Source organism: Amblyomma americanum, chromosome 10 (genome assembly GCF_052857255.1).
Source record: "Amblyomma americanum isolate KBUSLIRL-KWMA chromosome 10, ASM5285725v1, whole genome shotgun sequence".
NCBI classification, from domain to species: Eukaryota; Metazoa; Arthropoda; class Arachnida; order Ixodida; family Ixodidae; genus Amblyomma; species Amblyomma americanum.
In genome coordinates this window covers 36,963,013-36,988,162 of record NC_135506.1, presented here as the reverse complement: position 1 = coordinate 36,988,162, position 25,150 = coordinate 36,963,013, and the positions used below count along the sequence as shown (strand labels likewise).

General features: G+C 44.8%; 1 protein-coding gene across 1 annotated transcript in view; it reads left to right on the top strand.

Moving 5' to 3' along the window:
* Nucleotides 1-25,150, top strand: part of LOC144108203 (lysosomal alpha-mannosidase-like) — a 52,714-nt gene that overhangs the window by 17,085 nt on the left and 10,479 nt on the right. Inside the window, exons 9-20 of the mRNA XM_077641481.1 lie at nt 1,304-1,486; nt 6,398-6,544; nt 7,463-7,523; nt 8,909-8,948; nt 9,044-9,113; nt 10,803-10,934; nt 12,213-12,338; nt 13,790-13,981; nt 16,427-16,633; nt 20,506-20,624; nt 22,635-22,754; nt 24,376-24,448. Coding sequence (XP_077497607.1) covers nt 1,304-1,486; nt 6,398-6,544; nt 7,463-7,523; nt 8,909-8,948; nt 9,044-9,113; nt 10,803-10,934; nt 12,213-12,338; nt 13,790-13,981; nt 16,427-16,633; nt 20,506-20,624; nt 22,635-22,754; nt 24,376-24,448 — 1,470 coding nt within the window. The remainder of the gene's footprint in view (nt 1-1,303; nt 1,487-6,397; nt 6,545-7,462; nt 7,524-8,908; nt 8,949-9,043; nt 9,114-10,802; nt 10,935-12,212; nt 12,339-13,789; nt 13,982-16,426; nt 16,634-20,505; nt 20,625-22,634; nt 22,755-24,375; nt 24,449-25,150) is intronic.

The window sequence follows — 25,150 nt, the reverse complement described above, 5'->3', positions numbered from 1 at the left end:
CAAAGCACATAATTGAGGCTGCGAAGGGAGACATTGGCTGGACATTGTTTGAAGCGCCGAAAGCAACAACTTAAAACATTCTGTGAAGAAATGCTGCGGAATTTCGCACGAAAACCGATGTTCAGCTCGTATCAGCGAAAACCCAGTAAAATCAAACGTGTAAGTACGAAGACAGCAACGACAAGGATATGAAACACTCAATCCACGAGAATGGCTGTGCGCTGAACCAATTCGACGTTAAACAGGCCGAGTATGGCGCTTATTATGTCCAACCTTCTTGGACAAAGATGTCGAATATTCGAAAATTGTATTATGAAAATATTGAAGGTATTTGATGATTCTTCTGATGTGTAGCAAAATCTCTTTTCATGTGCTGCCATCGCTCGCATAGAGCAGTTAAGACTGACACAAAAAAAAAAACAATTCGGAACGCTTTTCACGATAGCAAAAACATTATAAGAAAAAGAAACTCAAGACTGCTGTCGGATGAACTACGGATATATTGATTGTTGTATTCAATCTTACAGCACATCAAAACACTGCAATTGTAAACGGTGTACCGGTCAAAAATGCTTTTGTCCAGAATTGTTGGGTATGTTTGTAGAAGAAAAAAATCAGCCTACTAAAAGTGGCCATCCACAAATAATGAAGACACAATCAGTGTCACCTACGCGCCAAGAATTAGAGAGAAAAACGGTAATACGAAAACATCCGCCATAAACATCAACCAAGAAACAGTCGCAGGATCGGTGAGTAAGCGGGGACTATTTCTTAATATAGAAGTTTATCTTTGGCTACATCGTGCCAAAATACATGCGCTTTCGAAAAGCTTGCACGCAAAAGCAATCTTTCCTCTGCGCGTAACTTGTTAAAAAAAAGCAAATTTTGTCGAATCACACCGCCAAGGGTAATCGCGTTTTCTTGATTATAAAAAAAATGTGGCTTTCACTAACGACCGGCTACAAATCTCTAGTTGCAACAAGGCCCGTAACTCTAATAGTTAAAAAGTTAATTAATAAACATTAGTTAACCAGCTTCCGCCAACACTAGTAATACAATGCTGAAAGAACCATACTTTTGCCTCAATAACCTATTTTCTAGAAGTACTTCAATTCTTCCTTGATACACTTGGTATGTATATCAGTTGCGAACTCCAAAAATGTAATCACAGTCGACCGCGGAAACGAGTTGCATCTACTTACGATATACGATCGGTAAATTATTGCTATAACCACATGCTGTTATGCAACCGTACAATGTGTATTTTGTCTCTTCTTTTTCTGCTTATCGTCCATGGCTGCAGGCCCGCGTGTACACCAACGACACAGTAGCAGTGATGTCCGGAGGCGACCACACTTTCACCACTGCCAAGGAGCGCTTTGAATGGCAGGAGACTGTGCTGAGGGCGGCGAACAGCATTGGCTCTAAGAAGGGCAGGAAGCCACGTGTGAACGTGGTTTACTCCACACCAGCCTGCTACGTAGAGGTATAAGCTACCTTTTTACCCCTCTTAATGCCTGCCTAAATTGTAGACATCAGCTCAGGAAAAAAATTGTTTGGGTCTTTGATTTAAGTTACGGCTGTTACAGCAGCTGGGGAAGTGGGCTTTTTCTTCCTCGGCAGAGTAATAAAATCTGACGCAGGGGGAGAAGCTGGTCATGTTGGTAATGCTTCATGAGGGGTACAACAGCGAAAAAAAAGGAGAAGAGACGTTTATTTCCTGTCGTCTGTCCTCCTTTTTTCCTGTGAACGTTTTTTTTTAAGCGCACGGCCTTCAGAAAGAAAAGACACACGACAAGCGCTGTCATGTGTGTCTTTCTACTTGTCTTCTCGTCTCTTTTGCGCTACTGTACCGGTCATGAGCAGAGTCTTACTCTGTCACCTGCACCTTGGGATTCTCACTGGCAGTAATTAATGTAAACGCCGTTATCTGGCGACTAGGCTCGTCGGTGATGGCGTCGTCAAATATCTTCGGGTTGAATAGCTCGCCTGCTGTTAATAGCTTTTGCCGGTTCCACCCCAGTGTCTTGTTTCCCTCAGACCTTGCACGACATCCCGGATGTCTTGGAAATTATTTTAGCTTTCTGTGACCATGTTTGCATCCTGTACCTGCTGATTTGTTCTTCGAGGTGTGAAAGTTCAGACCTTGAATCATCAGTCTGCCCATGCTTCTGCCCTTTCATCTTCGTTTGGTCGTTGGAGTCTGGAAGGCTCATCTCAGCTGTCTTACTTGCAACTGTGGTCCCGTGGAGCCGGCCTGTAGCAATGAAGTCCAGCCAGAAACCCACGCCATTAGCAGTAATTTGCGAAAAGCGCTCCTAGTTCCATTGGAAGGCACCACGCGGCGCATGGCTTGGATTAATAAAAAAACGTGCCTTCACATCATTTGTGACGTAAGAAGAAGCAAGGGGTATGAGCGAGCGATCTACCATTGAAGAGATACACAGGCCCCTAGGCATAGCGGCGCAGTCTGGGTGCTGCCCCAATAGCCTGCTTATGCTGCTATCCTTGTTTTCTTTACAGTATGTCGAACCACCTGCACTCCTTTTTCTGCTAAGCAGTTGGAACGGGGAACTGCCGGCTCGACGTGAAATGGCGGAAGTCCTGCTTGCTCGGGAACGGGCTAAAATCTCTATTTGCCAACTAAGGCCTACATTAGGTGCTCACTTCTACTGGGAATCCATATTTTAAAAATATCGCTCTCAGCTTTTCGATTACTGTAGCCCACGGCTGTAGCCGAAGGGCAGTCGTTCAGCTCCCCAACATCTGGAAGACTGGAAAGGAGGTCATATCAGATCTACACTGTATTCCTTGTACAGGAATAAGTCGACGCCCACCCAAAAACACGAACAGTCTGGTGGCTGGTTCCATTTCACCAGTATATATGTTCACAACTGATTGTATGCGTGGCGTTTGCCTACTTCGCATTTTTGCGTTATAGAAGTGCATTCTGCATTGATGCGTGGTGAAAATAAAAATTATCGTGCCCTCGCTTTATGTTTGTTTATACCTACGTAGCCTTGACAAATATGGTGCAGTCTCGCTCTTCAAATAACCGAAGGCACTGTCAGTTTGCTGCATTTTAGCGCGACATCTTTCAGTACAGGCTGTTCGCTAGAAAAAGGTTTCAACTCTCCTTGTATTCTTGTTTCCGCATGGATGCCTACCGTTGATACAAGCGAGTATGGTTCCTGCGGTAGCCACTTATCGTGGCATCACTTGCAAAAGCTGCTACCATACACACGCTATACTTCTGATGTCATCTCACCTGGCGCGACAATTTCTGGAGTGGCTATTGAAAGCATGTGCGCCAAAAGGAGTTACTTTTTCTGGAACATGTTGCTTAGCAGGGACATATTTTCAGTAAGCGGTAAAGAACCTTTTAAGCATTAGCGGCACGTCTTCGATTAGTTTTTGAGCAGCTCCGATGAGTTCTCGATTTCCAATGTTGCTTTTTGCCTATTGATTAATTGGTAGAATCTCTAGTAACCAAACATGACTGGTCGCCAAATACTTTGTGAACCTGTTGGCAACGAAACTAAGGCGAAGTGAGTGTTTGTGGCGCGTTCTCGACAGGACGCAGGTTATGGCCATGATGGTGTAAAAGGTCTCAACCAAGCCCGCTCAGTGATGTGTCTGTTAACACCTTTGATTCATTTCAATGGTCTAGTATTACAACCACTGGCTTTCTCCTTAAGCATTAGCAAATATCTAGCCGTTTTTCTGTGCGGTTGGACGACCATTCAAGGGCCGCGTCATGCTTGATAAAACTGCGCAATGGACACGTCGTACTGGCATAAAAGAGATATACTTTAAAAAGTAATTGGCTATGCCGAGCCAGGACGCTGCACCTGTCGGATAGTGAAGTGACGGTTTTCTTGTTATGCACTTCACAAGTTGACGGCTAGGTGTTACAGCGTATTTGTATTGTCCGAAAGTTCAATATCTTCAACTCCAGCTTTGCACGTCCCTGCATTTGATGCTAAACCAGCTTCCCTCCCGATCTCAAGCACACAGTTTAGACTCAGATCGGGCTCTCCTTTTGAAGTTCACGATATCAAAATGTCTCCTACTTGCGCACGAACGACAGGTGATGAGAAAAAAACTTTACTCAATATCTTCCGCAAGACTTGCGACGCGGACGAAATACAAAACGGCACCATCAAGAGTTGGTACTGTCCAAAAGTCAACTGAACGATTATGATAGTCAAAAATGCGAATTTTCAGCGCAGCTTCCGAAAAAAATTGTTCCCTTGATGTGTAGAGGTTATGAATGCTCATTCTTTAACTAGTCCTACACCTCATTCCGCCTCTCCGCCTCTCCTCGGGAAGCGCGTTTCGTAGCAGCCGTCGAAAACAGAGTGTGCCACATTCCTCCACTGTCACATAAGGCACATTTAGCATACCGTGTATTGTCTTACTGTTACGGTGACCGGAGTACCGAAATCCCACCATTGGTACCGATGGGGAAGGCTTGAGCGCAGTTGCCGGGTGCCTGGCGCCATCTGGCGGAATCTAGACGATCTGCGCATGCGCTGTGGCGGCGCGCGAGCTCCTGGTACTCCGGTCATGGTAACGGTAGCACTTTACACGGTGTGCTAAAGGTGCCTATTACCCTAATTCCACGGTAAACATCCTCCTCGCTCTTCCACGGTGACCACCCTCCTCCGCTTGCTTTGCTTGTTACACAGACCACCTACTGCACCAATACTTCCGTCCAACGCAAGGAACAGGCGTTTCATAGCTGCGCTGTAATATTCGGCTTCTTATCGTCAAGCGGGATTTTATAAACCCAGCTTTTCCATCTAGGCGGCTGAATGTTTTCGGGCCTGACAGTTTTTCTGGTATATCCTCCAGCCGTGGCATCTGGTATTCCGCCCTATTTATGCATGCATCGATTCTTCTCGTGTCCATGCAGGTTATTAATTTTCCATCTTCCTTTTTACAATTACTGGAGGGCTCACCCATTTCTTCTGTTTGGTGACCTTTATCATAAATTACGCTGCTCCATTTCCTTATGTCAGTCGCTCAATGAGGATCCCTCAGGGCCAAGGGTGCGCGGAGCCTTCGCTGTGCCCCATCTTCTACAGTCGTTGCATGTGGCCGGCACCTTTAATTATGCCGCTGTATTCATTACAGCTTGTAGAACCCTATGCACATTTTTTTAGCCATTTAATATTCGCGCGCTCTCTTCCAGTCATCTAGGTGCGCACGCAGGCAGCGCAACTGCGCATGACCGAACAGTTGCTCACCAGATGTGGCGATCATTGCGGTGAATCCTTGATAAGGCCAGCGAAGCGGTGCACAGGGGGAGGGGCGGGATTTCGGTGGGAGTGTTGCTAGAGCTTGGCCACGGATTCGGCGGTCAGCAGGATGTACACATACGGCGGGGCGGCAACGTACCGGGATGAAGAGCGCAGATGGAAGTGGCGTCTGCAAGAATGGAATAGCTCTTTGGTGTGAGTGGCTGCTACGCAAGCAGCCAGGATTCATGTAGCGTTTTCAAGCCCTCATAGCTGCCGCCTGGGCTTATCCGCGTCTTACTGCATTTTCTGTGCAAGCCCGTTATACTTACTGGCACGGACAGGGACACTTCATTTTTCGTTGTTTTTATCGTCGCAAGATATTATTTGTATTTTCTGTGTATTTCTTTTAAACTGGCTTTTCCACTCCTTATATTTGCTCGGCCGTGCTCAGGTGTAGCGCCCGTTTTCTTGTAGCTGTAGCCTTGTTCTGATGTGCCCCTTTTGGAGCGTTGTTTTGGTCCGGAATAAACCGGTGTTTTGGCACTGTCTGTGGGCGTGTCACTCATTGGGCGAGACCGCGGCTCTCGGATCCCGTTCTCTGGAAGGCGAGGCCTTCAAGTTTTACACCTTTTCGTTACCACGCAGTCCACATTTTGGTAACCAATCCAAGTGGTTCACTTTGATGCAGACCTTGCAGGACCTGACGTCCTAACTTGAGCGCGCAAAATTTCAGTTACAACATCCGCTGCCGATCGCAAATTCTTTGTTTGCCGAGCTGGGGATAATAATGACGAAGACATTCGGTCCGCTGAGCATTAATAATCCGAATAACTGTACGCTCTCTTGTGATGTATGGCCGTTTTCCGGCGTCCGTGGTGATGAAGAAGAACCCAGGCGAGAAGACCAGAGCACTTAGAAGGAGGAGGCTGTTGATCTCGGAGGAAGTAAAGTAAGGGGTGCGTGAATTTGAGCCACGCTTGGGGGATTTCAGACCACCATTTCTTGGGCAGTGCATGACCATTCATGCGGGCGCAGACTGCGAAAGTTTTGTAAACGCAAAAAAAAAATTCTGCACATTTTGAAGCGGCTAAAGAAAAGAATTCTATTTACTTTCGCCTTTTCTCTTCTCTTTGCTCGCATCTTCTATACAGGCGCTGCATGCGGCTCGTAGAGGCTGGCCACACTTTCAGAAAGATTTGCTGCCCTACTCGGACAAGCCTGGCCGCACCTGGACGGGATTCTACACGACGAGACCGAACCTGAAGATGATGGGGAGATACGCCAACGGCTTTCTTCAGGCAAGCAGCCTGCCAAAATGTTGTCCAGTGGCTCGCTACGTTGCCTGCGCTGTTGCGCTGAGAACCCTGTAAAGGAATCACACGTAATCGAATTGAAAGTTAAAAAACATGAGCAAACCTGTTTCGGAAGGAATCAGGGAAAGATCATCAAAATTTTATGAAGATCGTGGGCATGTTCCAGTCATAATTTTCCTGTTGTCAGAGCACTAATACGTCGAGTGCCTCTGTATAACTGATGAGCTTTCACTCTTCCCATTTCTCCACAGGACTTGCTTTTCTGTTAGTACCACCATTCTGGTATTAAAACCGCCACTAAAATCGTCATGATACAGCCACCATTCTGGTCCTGTATTTCTGGTTAAAGCGAATAAAGTATTATTAACATTATAATTTTTGCCTGTAAACTTCAGCAACGTTCATGATTTCCCATGCTAGCCGAGTACGCCGAAATATGCCCAAAAGTGAGGTGTATCGTGAACCCTCCTCAATACCCTGTCCATTTCTATTCAGAACTTTTTCAATTAATCGTTCAGAATAAGGTTTGTTTACCAGATCTTGGACCAATGTTACTAGAGCGTGTTTCAAAGTCACGTCCTCGAAGTCGAGACAGAGGGTCCACGAGAGGGGAGCATATGCGGGGTATTGAAAGGCTGTATGGCTTGGTGTAAAACAGTGCTCTATATATGCGCATGTGTGTGAACATTTTAAGCACTGAGACGGGAGGAAAACGGAAAGTTCCTGCATGAATAATGTTTGGCTGGTGCATGAAGGAGTTTTAATAGTAGTCAGCGAGGGACACAAGTCTCACAAGTAGAAAGACCTGGGTGTGTTTTCAGGACTTATGCAATTTCTTTGGAAGCCATAAACTCTATATTCGAGCACAATCTTCAACTTCTCCCCCTCGTCTATCCTCAACAGGCTTGCAAGCAGCTCTCAGTTCTTGGACGTAAGGACACTACCCATCAAGTGAGAAAGCTTGGTAAGCTCTAGATATTTCCGTTGCGTTCGACAAGTCGCCAGCGAGATATGTATCAAAGTCGTATTTTTTTTATGAGTCTTTCCTCTCTTTTTTTTGCGAAAATAACACAACGATATGCCCAATAACAACACAGTGGTGCACTTGAGCATATTTCTCTCGTGTTTTGAACGCTTCCTTTATCCTGTCTGTTCAGTATATGAGCGGTTAAAGGTAACAGGGTAAAACTGGGTTAACGGCGCCTCCTGCGGTACATTCGGACAATGCGTAGGTCTCAACTTATTCTGAGGAATTGGAGGGACGCTTAGCTTCTTATGGAAGTGATCAGCATCATTTTGGCAGTTCCTTTTAGGCTGCCTTCCTTCTTAGCCCACGTTCGAGGTTCTGCATATTGTGGTTTCTAATGTCGTTTATTCTACCCTTATTTGACCAACCTTTATAACTCGGCCGGTTTTATGCTGTCTGTTGAGTTGAAGCATTCATCGCTTTGCTTTTCTTAATCACATCTTTCGTCTCCTGAGGTAACTTCATAGTATCCTGTCCAGTTGGATGACCTCTTACTTCTACTGTGCTCTTCGTAGTGGTATTTTTTTCAACTTATCTTTATTAATATGAACAGCAGAGTCGGCTTCATTGCTTAAAGTGGGATATATGTTTTGCAGTCAGAACCTAAATTCACCTACTTTCCCCCTCCTTACTGCTTGCCAGTTTCCTTCGTTGCATCTGTGAATTCTATGGTAATTGTAGACCTGATAGTCCTGTCATCAATGCATCTCACCTGCCGAGCACCTCCAGAACCTGCAAAATGCGAGGCTGCACACACATTATGAAATCCGACTCATTTTTAGCCCAGCGGTTCAGGCTATTTCGCTTCCTGTTCTCCTATCTGCGGAAGAAGGTATTCATGATCCTTAAATTCTTAACGAGTAACTCCCTCCTGCTATTCCTAGAACCCATGTCATAGCCCCCAAATGGCTGCTTCTTGCCTACCTAGGCCATCCATTTCCAGTTGGTGACCACGCAGACCAGTGTGGTCTCCCACTTAATTTTCCTTCCCCAGTGTGGATTAGCAGGCCAGGGTCATGCTTCCACCGGCCTACCTCTCCTCCTTTCCTTTCTATAAAACTCCTTTCACTCCCCAACGTCACCGGTTTGAATGGACAGGATGAAAAGAAATGTTTCATTCTGAAATCATGTTTTGTCAGCAACTAATACGCCTTTTGCTATTGCAAAAAAAATGTAACATAGCCTCTAGAAGCAAGAAATTCGTTTACGAAGAACAAGCAGTCAATGGAGTTGATCCGAGTGTCCCTTTTGTTATATCTGCGGCCCATTTAGCGTATGTCAACAACAATGTATAATTTTTTTTATTCCCGTTTGGTGTGCAGCCGAAGCAGTCGCCACACTTCAGCATCACGATGGCATCACGTGAGTGAGAGGAGCGGATATCGCCGATGCTTTTGAGCCACCCTCACAGTTTAAAAGCGACCGATTTCTCCTCGTGGACCCCTCCTTCTATCCAGGGGCACATGTAGTGAGACAGTAGCCAAGGACTACGCCAATAGGCTCTACCAGGGAATACAAGAATGTGAGGCAAGCAGCGACATCTTTTCAATTGATTGATGTGTCACTTTCATTCGATGAATGCAAGCTTTTTACAGGTTACGCGGCTTAGAACTAGAAAGATGTTCTAGAAGTTCACTTTTCAAGAGGCGGTCACGAAAACTAGAATTCTTGAAAATCCTACTCCGTCCTTCTGCCCCTCGCTGCAGTAATATGCAGGTGAAGTGGATGCATGAAAGTCATTTAGCCTAACGAGGTAACCCAAACTCACTCGTTACAATTAGCAAAAACCGCTCTCATCGTCAGCTTTTTCTTTTGTTTCGTTTTTCTTAGTGCCTCAGTTTTATCTCAACCGTTTATGGCATGGCGACGCGAGACTACATTCAGGAGCATTCCTTAAGCAACAATCCCATTTTTTACGACGTGTGGCGCCCTCTGGGAAGTGGCAAAAATTCGTCTGCTACTGGTTGAAAAAAAAAACGCACGTTGGAGGCACAGATGCGATCTGGTTCCACGAGGAGCTAGCTGCGCCGCCGAAGTGGCAAGTGTGTGCTTGACAGCTACCGCCATCTGTCTCGTGCGCCTGTCACTGACATTAACAGCGCATGCGCAGCAGGAGTTGGCGGTTTTATTTTCAACCGGTGGAGTTGGTTGACAAGAGGCACACACGCGCATAGCGGCTTTGTGAAGGAGGCGGATTGGGCCTTGAAAATTATTATCTCCTCCCCCGCTTAATAAGTAGGAATTTCAAGCGGTAGTGACATCTCGGCAATTTCCATCTATGAATACCTTGTTCGGAGTAGCAACATTAATGAAGTAGCCGAAATAAACAGTTCCTCCACCTGCATGTGACGGAGCAGCTCCGTGTTGTGAACTTTTAGGGTGCTGAGTGGACAAAACCATATGTACACGAAAGCTCAAATGAAACGCGAGAAAAATCTGTGAACAAATCAAAGTATATTATCTGTGTAGTTGGAGCTGCTGTGTACCAGCAGCCTGGTTCATACTTCTGAGTCGAGGGTCTACTGAAGAACATATTCATTAGCGGTTGTAAAAGAATATCTCGGTACAAAGCGGAAAGGTACCGCATTTACGCGTAGTAGTTAGTTTCTAGGTCGAATATTAACCGTTACTATCGGAATGAACCAGGCTCAAAAGAAAGCTGGACCGGAGCCTCGAGGCCATTTTAGACATCGCAGTTGTAAGACGTGCTTCTCTCTCAATCTGCTTGCCCTTAGGCCACAGTCTCATCCTCTGACTGCCTTAAACCCACTGTGCTTTAAGCTATTATCTGTCACGTCCGAAACTTCGCGAGCGATGAAAGTTCTACTGGAATAAAACTCCGAAAAACAGCCCTTGACCCCCGTAACCCACGGTCCGCAAATTATTGCGCGTGCCTGCTAATCAATCAAACTAGTAAGCGTAATCTAAATTTTATTATGTTCTTATATTGCACATGTCGCAGGCCTAAAACTTAATCCGCTTCAGATTTCTTCTTATTAATTAGCATGTTGTTAAGGTAATCCAGAATTATTTACTACAGGACTACATTATTTTTTTCTGGAAGACTAAACTGTATTGGACATAAATGTGAGGCAAGCTACATTTGATATTAATATGCTATCTGACTATAACATTATATTTATTCCTTGACGGATGTACCAGCTTCAATGCGGCTCTCTTGGTTAGTAATGCGATCTCACTTTGGTCTCGTTGCAGCGAGTGATCAGCGCCAGCGTTTTGTCGTTGATGAATTCCGGCAACGCAGAATTCTTCGACCACTCCGATCGCCTCCGCTTCTGCCACCTGCTCAATCAAAGTGACTGCTACCCCACTTTAATTGAAAAGCAGGTCAGAGACGTTTTCCTCATGCGCTAAGCAATAATTCTACACTTGCGGGTGCCTCGGGCTTTCTGCTGCGTGAATGGCGAAGCAGTTAAACCCACTGCGTTGGCGATGACTCCCACGTCCGTCATTGCCCCACATGGAACATAGCTCACCAGGAGCGAATTCATAAAAGCAAGCGCGTTAGCAATTGTGTTCTCTCGAGATGGCGCCAATGTAATTTTCTAGGCCTCGTGGCACTCGCCACTAGCCCGATTCAAAGGAGATGCCGGTAATAACAATATAATTATGTTCCGCGACAGCATGGCGCTGCGCATGTTTAGAACGATGATGTTCTGAGCGCGGTAAAGAATGGTCTGTTATGTTAAGGTACGATATGGTATGGTATGGTAAGGTATATGGTGTGGTACTGTATGGTAATATATATATATATATATATATATATATATATATATATATATATATATATATATATATATATGACACGGTTCAGAACGGTATGCTAGGGTCTGGGTGTTGTACATACCTGACCTCCAAAAGAGACACCGTAGAAAGTTCCGGAGTAACCCTTTTTCCAAGCATTTCATCTCAGAACTGACCGGATCATCACGCTCGCTAGTCGGCCTAACCAGGGCTAACTAGTCAACCATGTGTGGGCTTACCCTGGGAAGCGGCCCGGCCGTGGTCTACAACGTGTATGGCTGGAGGATACTTTATAGAGAACTGTGTACTTCTCATCGGACTTGTGTTTCAGCATCCGCATCGCATCCGGGAGGCGTTGGGTTCGATTGCCAGTGCTGCCGGGCCAAAAACCTTCTAATGTATACAAGCTACTCCCGTGCTTGTGATCGGCCTTTCTTCCGCCAACTCCTAGGATAGACTTCGCCAGCCCCACCATGAAGAAAGTTGGTCCTCCAGGGACGAAAATCTCTTGTTTTAATACCCAGTCATACCACATTGCTCGTCACACATCCGCTTCGCATGCGCGAGGGGCTGAGTTTGAACCTCAGTTCCACCGGGTACATATCGCCTTTCTACGGCTACAATCTTTCCCCTGCCTGGTGCTGGTTTCAGAACTGGAATACTTGCGAATTGCGAGTTTCCCAAGCCTGACATTCAGCGTTTTTTCGCCGTGTTTTCTACAGCTACCAAAAAGAACAGACCTGTCTCGAACCAAGTGCGACATCTGCTCGCTATATGATTGCTTTCCGCAGCAATAATGACGGCAAGGAAGTTGGTGGAAAGTGATCACTAGTTGAACTGTTGTCTTTTCTGGCGTCGCAGTTCGGCGTTATTGTGTACAACCCCGCAAGCGTGACGATATCCCATTACGTTCGGCTGCCGCTGAGGGTCCCCGAGGAGTCCAAGGTCACCGTTATCGGACCTGGAGGAGTCAAGATCGAATCCCAAGTAAGGCTCTTGGTTTTCATAGCGAAATAAAGCGCAAGCTTCTTCCTCGCGCAGCTTTTTGTCGGGCAGAAGAGCGTACGGAGTATCGGTGGCATCCGTGATGTCGAGGTGTCTGCTTTGCATTGTGCCCCTTTCTACCCCTTTTTACAATGCCTCAGCAAATGCTGTATGAAAAAAAATAAGTTTTTTTTTCTAAAATAAGCATTCATACATAGACGTCCATAATCTCCTTTATATATATATATATATATATATATATATATATATATATATATATATATATATATATATATATATATATATATATATTAAAGCGAAATCACGATTGTAACACTCTGATAGGACACCAGTATCTACGACCCTCCTTTCTTTTCCCTTTTCAGTGTATATTAGTGCAAATTGGTCGTAAATAATTTCCACTTCCACTGTGCCTTTTTTCATCCAATTCCAGCTACTTCCCCTTTAAGCAGTCTTTTTTATCCCAGCTTTTTTATTTAAATAAACCGCATCTGAGGTGTTTCATGAATGTGTACAAATCAAAAAAGAATGTTGGGCATACGTTAGGCCTTTATAGGCGGCCAACACTGCCACACGTCGCCCAATATTGGCCAACAAATTGTACCATAGTAGTGTGGTTGAGAGCGTCCTTACATTTTCTTCATCAAGAAAACTGATACGTTTTCTTTGCTTAAGAGTAAGTAAAAACCTTTCATCCTAATATGTGATTCTCATTACGCCGATGTTATTTATCCTACGCATCACTGCATCATACAGAGCGTATTGTATTTTCTAATGTATTTCATATCTGGTATGCACTTATGTTCATGTTTTTATGTTTTTTGCACTTCACGCTTTGTGCCTTTTATTGTCTGCGTTGATTCGCGATACAATTTGTGTACATTGATCTTCTTTTTAGCTTCTCCTTGGCATTCGACTGTAACGTCCGACGGCCTACAGTATATGCAAATAAACAAATAAATTATTTGTGTATTGAAATTTATTTTGATGTGAGGTCCCATTGCGACCTTGTACCATTGGGCCTTTCGTTGTGCACTTTTGTGACTTGTTTTGAATTTTCAAGTAAACTTTCAACCTCATCTTCAACAATGACAGTTTTCCGCTAACTTAATTTAGGCCCCCCGGTTTTCGTATACTGCGCATTGTTTGTTTTTAAGGAGAGTCCAGGAAATCTAATTTTGAACACACTGTACATGGCATGCAGTGAAAACAATTAGCCACTAGAACAACCCTGAAGAGAATGAGCAGCGTCCTTGTCCGAAGTTCTCTTCTCCTGAGACTAAAGTCTGCACGGCTGGAACCGCCTCTTTTTTCGATAGTACAGCTTTCTTTAAACCACTACCGTAATCAGCGTTTGAAAGACCTATAACTTGGGCACTTTCTCCACTGCCACTTTCCGAGTCGGTGTTTTTCTTGAGCCCCGTGTCTCGCAGGTCCTGCCACTTGCACCGCACCCTCACCAGATCCCCGAGAGCATGGGTTTCGCCAAGTCTTCGCTGGCATTTCGTGTTGACGTGGAACCAATCGGCGCCAGTTTTTACAGAGTGTACTGCGACCCCCCGGCTGACGAAGGGCTTCCGAAAGCATCCGAGGCCGGCCAGCAAGATAACTTCATCGAGAACGAGGTGCGGTATACTAAATTCCCACTTGCTTGTTTTAGTGCTCTCCTCCTAGGCGTCCGTTTCTAGATGATGGTGATGTCCTCAGGCTTAATGGCACAAAACCTACGGAGGGATATTGGCCTCCGCGTCGTAGTTGTCCCCGTCGGCGCTGTCAGTGTAGTCGGCGTAACAAGCCGTCTGACAATTGTGGCAGGTAGTAGAGAGAAGCGCCACCTGCCATGGCCCGAGCGGAGGAATTGGCAGCCGGAAGGGAGCTGCTGCGGAAAAAAAAAATGAGAATTGGTTTTGAGGAGAGGAAGTCCCGCAGTAACTCTCTGTGTACACCCGAACCGCGCATTAAGGGATGGGATAAAGGAGGAGGTGAAAGAAGAAAGGAGGAAAGAGGTGCCATAGTGGAGGTCTCCGGAATAATTTCGACAACCTGGGGATCGATTTCTTTTAAACAAAAAAAAAGAAACAATCTTTAATGTTCATTGACATCCCACAGCACACGGACTCTTTTCCGTTTTTTTTAATCAAAAAACACAATCTTCAACGTGTAAAACTCGCCTCGGTGGCTTAGTGGTTAGGGCGCTCGACTACTGATCCGGAGTTCCCGGGTTCGAACCCGACCGCGACGGCCGCGTTTTTATGGAGGAAAAACGCTCAGGCGCCCGTGTGCTGTGCGATGTCAGTGCACGTTAAAGATCCCCAGGTGGTCGAAATTATTCCGGTGCCCTCCACTACGGGACGTCTTCTTCCTTTCTTCTTTCACTCCCTCCTTTATCCCTTCCCTTTCGGCGTGGTTCAGGTGTCCAACGAGATATGAGACAAATACTGCGCCATTTCCTTTCCCCAAAAACCAATTATTATTATTATTATTATTATTATTATTATTATTATTATTATTATTATTATTATTATTATTATTATTATTATTATTATTATTATTATTATTATTATTATTATTATTATTATTATTATTATTATCAACGTGTAAAACGGCTGCTTTAACATAAATGCAGCACTTTGTCATTAAAACGTGGTAATGTCTCGAGGCCAACTTCCATCTGTCCTAAGTGCCTTTCCGACGACGTTATGTGCGCGAACCCCTCACTATGAGCACCATATACCATATATCACGACGGCAGTTTCGCTGAATGACAATCGATTAAATTAGCTCAATTCCATTTTGTTTTAATTCATTTTATTTTAATTCCTTGGTTTGATTCATTGTGACTTTTTGCTTTAAAAGCAGGGATTTGCATTTGAATCCAGTTTTCAAATTGAGTTTAATTGTTCAGCTGAGCTGAACATCATCGCATTCATGCACAGCCTAAGCAAGAGAAAACTCAGTGTACAGAGTTGCCTCTGTACACCGTTGTCTCTGTGTTGTCTCTGAGTTGTCTCTGTGTAATCAAGCGTCGTTACTGCGTTGGAGTGGATTTGCAAATCCAACGCCGACATCACAGTTTTACACTGCGGCTTTTAGTGCCTCATTGCTGGCGCGTTCGGCGTAGGCGTCATCGTCGGCGCGGTTGTTGAAGCCTTTCACGCCAACAGCGCCGCCTATAGGATCAGCGTCGGTCACGTGAACGTGCGCTGGGGCGTCACCGCGAGCATGCAGCCGGCCGACCACGCTTCCCGTTTGACACATCACGTAGCTGCTCGACCCTTCTTATCGGTTGAACAACAAACGCTCTCATAGAAGATGTTGATGAAGGAAGCAGATCAGTTTGAAGCAGGTTGGGAAAAGTTGTGCGGCTCAATGAACCCAAAATGACGTCGCGTAGTTCGCGTCGCAAAAGCACAAATAGCAAAAGAATGCAGAAGCTGCGATGCTCAACCACAATAATCAAAAAGCGTGGTTGCAGAGGCATTTTATTTTGGTTTCGCTATTACCTATGGGCGTTCATACTGAAAAGTATTGGCTATATTTCAAAGACGAAAATTTCAATGCTTTTAGTTAGTAACAGTGGCGTAAAGTCAAAACTGTACAGGCGTCATTGCTAAGCGGCACAAAAGCAGCGGTCGTTGTCAGTTAAACTAAGACTCTTGAAAAGGGGGCAAATGATTGATTGCTTATTTCATTTTTTCTGCATGCCTAACTGTGCTCTACTGGATTCCTTCAGTGTAGGTTTGATAAATGTTTAATCAGTAATTCGTACACTGAAACTTTTCATTCAGTCATGGTTAATTATTGCAAATTGTATATATTACACCCTTACTGAATGATCGACAGTTCATGAGGGCACGCTCTGTCCACACTTCCTGACCACTGCCCTTGGTGACAAATCCTGTGCACGCCACTCATGAGGCGACAAATGCTTTAGCATTAACATAATATACATTCCTGCCCGTGCATCCTTATTGCAATTTATACCACGTCTTCGCTGATAGCGGGACCGTGCCTGTCAATTGAGCTATTTTAGGTCGTGCTCTAAAACGCTCCACGGCGTCTCTTCGCAGCGTTACCGCGTGGAGCTGGATCCAGACACGGGCCTCGTGTCCGCAGTCTTCCTCCGTGACGGCGAGCGAATCGTGAAACTTCGCCAGACATTCGCCGCCTACATCTTTAAAGATAAGTACAGAAGGCAAGACCCCGGCCACTACGTGTTCACCACTTACACGAAGGCGGAGGAGACGGGCCAGGTCTCCCAGTATCGTACAGTAAAGGTACGTATCGCGATGGTAACACTGCAGTTGCTGATATTGAAGATTTTTGCCTAGCTACGCTCCTGACATGCTACTCTTGCTTACTGCGCTCTATGATCAGACATTTGAATGCAAACCACACGCACACAAATCAATGCCGTTCGTTCACGGGGCACGGAATGGCATAAACTGTGCCCGAGGAAAGCTACAAGCGACTTAAAAAGCACCAAATGGTAGCGAGATTCCCTTGCGCACAAAGACCATCACGCCCATTGAGGCTAGAGTCTGTACTCATGTCCTAGAGCAGACTTCCGTGACAGTCCTCCGTGATGATAGAAGGCCACTTCATGTGCGAGTGGTGTCCACAATACACGCCCATAGTTTGCGCGCTTAGTGCAATACAGCCCTGCGTTTACAATTTACAGAAAATGATCTCCGCAGAAACGTGCAGGCTAACTAAGTGGGTTCAGCTTAAGTTAAGGACAACGCAGCGAGCTATGGAAAGAAAAATGGTAGGTTTAATGTTAAGAGACCGGAAGTGGGTAGATTGGGTGACAAAACAAACGTCTGTTCATGACATCCTAGCCAAAATTAAAAGGAATAAATGGGCTTGAGCAGGGCATGTAATGAAAAGGCAAGATAACCGCTTGCCCTTACGGGTAACGGAGTGGTTTCCAAGAGAAGACAAGCGCAGAAGGGGCCGGGAGAACGTTTGCGGGGATACAGTGGTCGCAGTTAGCAAAGGACAGGGTTAATTGGAAAAATATAGGAGAGGCCTTCGCACTGCAGTGGGCGTAATCAGGCTGATAATGATGGTGATGATGATGATCACCGCAGAGAAACAGTTTTGTCCAGGCCAACAAACTTAGGTACCCCTGCTGCAGCAAAGGGTCGACTTTCGCTCGGGGAAATGCCCTCCGAATGGGAGCGGTCGCAGAGTTTGCACCTGACTTGATTTGTTTTTTTTTAGTAAGGTCCCGCATTTGAACAAGTCCATGCATTTCAGTAAGTCCACGCATAATGCAGCAAAATTGTGATGAAAATGTTTCAGGGATAATATTGTCCGCCGCCTTTGTTAGTTTGGGCTTACATGTCTTGACCTCCGCAAAAGTCAGGGGAAGGAAGATGGCAAAAGGCTTTCAGCAGTCACCACGGTAAAAGTTAGTAAACAATGGTGGGCATTACAAAATTTCTTCGCCCAGCTAGACTGTCCACAAATAGGATCAACCAGAATGACTTAATTCCGTGCATCATGTTGCAGTGCTGCGCGTGTGACGTTTTCTGTGCTACGAGGAATGTGACTGGCAGATCAGTCTTCGCAGGAAAACGAAAATGAGAACTACGCTGCTGTATTACGATAAGTTAAAATTTTGGGCAGCCTCTAGGTATAAATGAAAAATAGACGCATACAAGGGAGTTTCGTAATTCTTTCGTTGACAGGATACACATAAACTCCATTAGGCCCAGCCACCTCCTCAGAACCCCATTCACAAAATTGCTAGGGCCGAGCAAGTAATAAAAAAAATTCACTGGATGGTTGTGGGTCAGCAACACGAATGTTCAAATGTAGCTAGCGCGAGGGCAGCCGGAATTTTAATAAAAGTTTTTTTTTCGCGCAAAGAGAGGGGAAGTAATTAACGGGAGAGAGACGAAGAGTTCTTTAACGCAATGGTAAGCCATTATTTAAGATCGCCGAAGCCGGTGCACATGTATTCAATGAAAGTGACAAAATCCCTCTATTAAAATGCGAGGCTAATGCAAATGATTTTAGGCGTTATGACTATTGACGAGTTTTCAAGAAATGAATGCGACGCTGCGGCGGCATTGCGAACTACTCTGAGGAAAATTGGCGCGCGGAATAACAGCTTCATTTGCTACGTTGCCCGAGTTAGTACATTCAGACGTTGATGTCAGTGCTTTTAAGCGAAAATATTCCTTAGAAGCGCTCTTACATAGATACCTGCAACCTAACGAGATATAACAGACGCTAAGCGTCTCTGCTTGATAGTTCTTGTGGCACCAATGCAGAGAGGCTATGAGAATATGAAGTTTTCACGCTGCATTGGAACTCTCTCAGCACCATTGCAGCACAGTTCTCATTATGCGCCAAGCCTAGAGATTTGCCTGGTCTAGTACGCCCTATGTTAATGGGAGGCGCTATGTGTTAAAAAGAAACATCGCCGAGCACACTTGGCCAACGGCGATATATAAAGCGTAAAAGAAATTTTGCGCGACAACCTCTGTAACTGCAGGCCTTATTACGGCATGCATATATGATGACATGAGGCGTTTTTATACAGTAAGAAAGGTAATGTAATGACACGATTCGAATTGCATATAATCCTGATGATTACGCGATAGCGTATTATGTCCAACAATTTCGGTGAAATATTTTGAAAATAGGAAAATTGTAAGATACTTTTAAGGTAACATTGAAAGTAATGGTTCATTCTTGCTCATATAGACAAAATCTTTCTTTTAAAGTGTTTCAATCGGTCGCATCGAACTGTTGACTCTCATAGAAAACCAATCGCGAACGCGTTTGATGATACGAAAGCATTAATAGAAAATGAAATTCAAGACTGCCATTGGGTGATCTGCAGATCACTCGATTGTCATAGCGAAATCTTACTTTATAAAAAAATCTCAGTCATAAATGGTTTCCCGTTCAAGAATGATTTTGTCCAGAATTGCTGGGCACCGCCGTCGGCGTAGTCACTCGATTGTCATAGCGAAGTCTTACTTTATAAAAAAATCTGTCATAAATGGTTTCCAGTTCAAGAAGGCTTTTGTTCAGAATTGCTTGGTACCGCCGTCGGCGTAGTAATAATCGACACCGCGTGTCGCAAGTAATCGGTGGCTGCTTAAAAAAAAAATTGTGTCATGGTAACTTGTTGTTCTTGTGATTCATAATTGATTGGTATTTGAAAGGCAATGACATGTTATTGAAAGCATTGTAATGAATTGATTAATTAAAAAGGAAAAAGATGGAAAAAGGGGGGTTCAAAAAAATGAAAAGCCGATGCTTGCTGCTAACTAAGAAAATTTATAATGCGTACAAGCCGTGAGCGAAGGCACGTCTTCTTCGGGTCGGCTATCGCTTACGCACTAAGTTAAACTGGAGCTAAACCATCAGCAATTTTTTAACTAATAAACTTATGGTTCTCATTTCTTTAGAGCTTTTTAGCCCACCTTAAGTGATATTCTTATCAGTTTTAAAATTTGGGAAATCCCCTTCTCGTCACTGAAGCAAAGCAAGCAATTTGGGAGATGCTAAGGGGCGGAACAGAAATCACGCGGATGTGGAGAGCGCTGTCGACGCCGACCTGCACGTGTCACGGCGCGGCGCGAGTGTCACGAGTTATTTTCGCAACGTGGGTAGGGCTAGCGGGTTGAGAGCACGTCACAGACACGTCGCTGTGTGGCGCTCTTTCGTAGGCAAGGCTAGTGCTCTCTCCGGACGCGTGGTTTCGATTTCACCCTTGTGTTGACCGGATATTCCTTGTACTGTAGCGTCGACAGGAATGGCATTTTCAGAAATCGAAAAACCGGTACGGAGAATACTTAGGGTGGCGGACAAATCTCTCAATAAATGGGGAGCTCAAGTGCAGTAATTGAAAAGTCGACTATTTATATTAGTTAGCCAGCCTGTTTGTTAACATGCCTTAGGTGTTTCCTGATGCACAACACCGATGAAAATGCAATGCAGAACAAAGCGTTTTTTCCTAACTCAAAAAGCCTACTTTTACAAATTGCTAACAATCTTAAGTGAAACACGCTGTAAATGACACACAAAATGGGTGGAGCTTCCCTACTGCGAACTCCTCGCAATTTTCGCAATTGAATACACTTGTGCTGACAAAGCTTTTTGCGCTTTTTGTGTGTTCTCAAAGGGTCCCGTAGTCCAAGAGATCCACCAAGTCTTCAACGAGTACATCTCTCAAGTTATAACCCTACACAAGGGCAGCCCTTTCATCGAGTTCACCTGGACCGTGGGACCGTTAACGAAGCTGTAAGACAGAGCATGCATCAGTGTTAAAACGCGATGAATTTTTGCTAACTGGATCTACGATGCACTAAATGCTGTGACTCGTAATGCTTTCTGAACTCTTGTGGCATATGCGCTACTAAGGACAGCAGTAAATGTCCAGGCGGGCCCGGATTAGGTGTAACTGAGGACACCCATACATTCCACTCTGCTCTAAGACCGGTCTAGTGAAGACCATAGACGCACCGAGCCTCAATCACACAGCGACCAGGCTTCGTGAATATACCTAAATTAAGTTTCACTGGAACGACATGACACACAAAAAGCGCATTTTGCGTGGCACCCGCTCCCCTGACTACATATCCTTTTGAAGTGCTCTTATATCCCGCCCATGCCACATTGCCTCTTGTGAAGAGCTGAACCTGGGAACCGGGGAATGGATAATGAGGACATCTTCATCCAATTAAGATGCTCGGTAAACATTTTATTATCTGCCTTTTTCAGCGTACGGTGTTAGTTGTCCGGCAGATAAGGACGCATTTTTGGTTGAAATTTTTGAATTTAATTATATTCCCGCCACTCTATTAAGGCTCGTAACGTCAAAGCCGAAAACGACTGGTTGCCGCCATTTTCAAGCTAATGGTAGAGCAGCCTAGCCTCCGGGATCTGCGCCCCAGTATCGGTGTCTACGCTTCCATTCTACTTTTCAAAAGCTAAAGCCTCCTTTTTCGGTGAAAGTCTTTTCGTTGGGACGTAAATGCAGTGCCCTATCGGTAAAGACCAACTTCAGTTCGTCCTCGTTGTCTTTTTGAGACATGCTTTGACTCCGAATACGTCCCTTTTAACACGGTAAACTCTGCCACATAAATGTTCTTATAGCTACGCTGCTAGGCCTGTTAGTGCATATTTGGATCCTCAGAAGCGGACGAGAGAAGTCCCGCGCTTAACTATTTGTCGAAGAGATCATAGTTAAAGTGCAATGAAAAGCGACCGCTGTCTGTAATACAACCCTGTGTGGTCAAAAGATGCTGGTCGCTATGAAAGGCTACCTGTAATGTTGCACAGAAAGCAGTGTGCTCAAACAACGCTGGCAAGTGTGAAAAATTAAAGATTAGCAATCATAAAAGAGTGAAAATAACAGCATGTTAGAGAACAAATGGTAAATGTTGATAGGTAACATATTAAAATAAAAAAATTATTATCGTTAATTCTTGCTTTTACAGGAACATTGAATGTTGCTTTGTTCATTGTCTACGAAACGTTTGCTTTGATTTATGATGTTTAACGTCCCAAAATAACTCAAGCTTTGAGGGACGCCGATTCGGAGGTCTCCGCAAAATTTCGACCTCCTGGTATTATTTAGGTCTGTTGACATCGCAATGTAAGCAGGCCTGTAACATTTCGCCTCCGCCGAAAACCGACCGCCGCGGCCGGGATCGAACGCGCGTCTTTTGGATCAGCAGCCGAGCTCCATAGCCACTGAGCCACTGAGCCACCGCGGCGGCTGCCTGAATAGAAACGTTGAACGTGCATGGTAAGCGGCACAAAATTTGTGCCGCAGTAAAAGAGTGGATACTGATAAAACGCAAGGGGTATCAGTGTCGACAAGGAATTGGGTGATCAGAAGATAAAATTTGCTAAGGCGGGGGACACCTCTGGCACAATGAGGGTTTCAATGCCCGAATGCTGAATTTCGCTTTGCAAAACATCATGGTTGCCTTCGAGGACCGTCGCATTCGAATGCTCAGGATAAATGTCTACCACCAGAAATTCTATGCGGGCGCCAGAGTCTCAGTGCACGGGCATTTTTGAGAAGCAGCTTAGTAAAAATGCGACCGTCGCGAGCGCGGTCGCAGGGGCGCACCCATCCTCAGCAGCCGTAGACCTTATCCGCTGAATAAAGGCGTTCACTAGTGAAGCCTCCCTCCTCAGTGGCAGTTCACTTTCTTGAAAACTAATTAAAGGTTAAAGTGGTGCGCGAATTGTGTCGGACGGATTCATTACTAGTACTTTCCGCATGTTTTTCTTTTCTAGTACGGATGGCGACAGCAAAGTCCACATCAAAGGATGCGACGTGATCACCCAGTTTCAGAGCGACCTCAGGAGCGAAGGATTTTACACAGACAGCAACGGCTGGAAGAACATGCGTAGAACGTGAGTACGTCGGCCCATTGCTGTACGAAGTTATGGCAATCGTCAAAGCTGAAATGAACTCCATAGGTACCTTTCCTTAATGAAGGACGTTGTCTGCTCGGACTGACGCGAACAGATTTTTCATTTCCTAAAAACCGACGTTTTAGTGTCCAAAGTGGGGATAAATTAGTGGTGTCTTTCCGCAGTGAACGGCAGTGCAACAACAGATGGGCTTAAATCTGTGAGTTCCACGTGCGAAAAAAAAATTAAATTGCCCTTCCATTTCCGTCGAGCCTATATGTGCCATGATAGTTGGCGCTGAAATATTCCGACGAATGTCTGAAAGCCTGAAAGCCAAAATACACCCGCTTTCGAAAAGCTTGCAGGCAAAGTAACCTTTCCTATGCACGTAATACGTCGAAATTGCTAAAATTTGTTGGCTCAAAGCGCCGAAGGTAACGACGTTTTCGAAATTCTAAAAACTAATATGGAAATTACTTACGTTGTGTTACCTGCCTCTCGATGTAACGAGTCTAACAATAATTGTTGAGAAGTTACCTAAGCAATATTAGTTAACCAGCCTGCTAGTTAGCACGTCTTAGCTGTATTCTGATGCACTACACCGCTAACAACGCTCTGCCGAAAAACGTTCTTCTAGCTCTAAATGCCTATCTTTAAAAATCGTGTAGAATCTTAGCTGAAACACCATCTACATGCACGGCTAGCTTCATTTGTCAGTTATTAAAGTTGAATGTTCCGCTCCTGTCTTCTCGTCTCTCCTTCTTGTGAACGTCAATTGAGCGCGCAGCTTTTCTAAAACTAGCCAGTCAGGATGTCTTACTCCCGACAAAAGGAAGCTCAAATTAGCTTAGGCAGCATCTCACTGCTACAGCGAGGAGCATATTATTCAGTCCCGTGCTTCTGACAGAGGAGAGCTGTCCTTAAGGCAGAAATAGAAGTGTTGGAAAACCGAAATCTTATCGGGCTAAGTCGCTTTGCCGCGGTGACACTTAGAGTGTTACAGAACCTTCGGCACTGAAGGGAAAAGCAATGAGTGGGCCAAGGACGAAGCAAAGGTGATGTTTGGAGGTTATTAAACATGCCGATTTTCCACCTTATTTCGGCACAGTCGATAGCATCCTATTCATCTGCGAGTATGCTAACCGCGTAGTTGCCGCTAGCAAATAGCACACACACTTACCAAGCTTACGCTTAAATTGCCCGTTAGGCACCGCTTTAGCAAGAGGTAATGCTGCAAGAGTAGTCAACGCATACATGCTATGCTTGAATACTGTTTGTCTAATGACTGTTACTTTCTTTAATGAGATGACGATGCGAATTGAGTTGCATGGAATATCAAGATATATCAAATTCGAGCCCAAATACTTCTAAGCAAGCCACGCAGATGGCCCATCTTTCAACCCTTCATCGGTGATTAGTCGTAAGTCTTTGGGCCACTTGAATTGCTTTTGAATCGTTTTGGGCATTTCTTACGGCACATCTGAAGGCCAAAATGTCTGCAAATGATGCTATAAGCGTTTACAGCTTCTAGGATGCAGTAACTCTCCCCTACGCAACGTAAAACCGAAACATTTCGCCCGGAAACGTTTGACAAAGGTTGTGCTTGTAATTCTTTGTGCAGAGCGACAATAACAACGGAAAACCTTGCGATTCCTTCGAGCTACTACCCCGTTGTGTCCTGGATCTACATTAAAGTAAGTTGCTCTGCGCTGATTACTGCTGACGTCTGGACCAGTGTGCACCACGAACTAGACGGCATAATGTCAAGAGCACAATTGTTCACTTCATCCGGAATCCGCTATTACCAGCACAGCAGTACAAAGCCGTAGCGTTCATCTAAGCTGCTCTGGCATCCATGATGTGGACAAGGGATCTCTTTTGGTCGTCTCACATCCGCTTACAGGGGCACTGACTACAACTCTATCCGACGTTTTTTTTTTTTTTTTTGCAGAAATGTATTACATAGTTCTGTCTCGCAATTTTATAGTTTCTGCAGCAACGCAAGACGCATTTATTCTCCACTTAATTCAAACTGGTGGCACAAGAACTGCGAAACGCATAGTGATTACGCCTTCAGTTTAAATAGCCTCTAAGATTGGAAAAAAAAAAAATTTAAGTTCATGCACCGCAGTTTCATTCTGCAAAAAACCGGTGGGCGTGGCACCTGCATTTAAAAGATTTTTTTCTCTTTATTCAATTAGAATAACGCTTTCCCCATAGAAGGGACAGTGGCAGGGTGGGAAATACATCAGTAAACATTGAAATAGTACATGGTTGAAAAAAATTTATTTAAAAGTCTTGAAAAAGATGTAACCATGAAATATTAAGCACAAGAATGGAAGTGCAAAGCATTTGTGGTCTTACGCACACCCAGAAAATACGTTGCGATTGGCTTA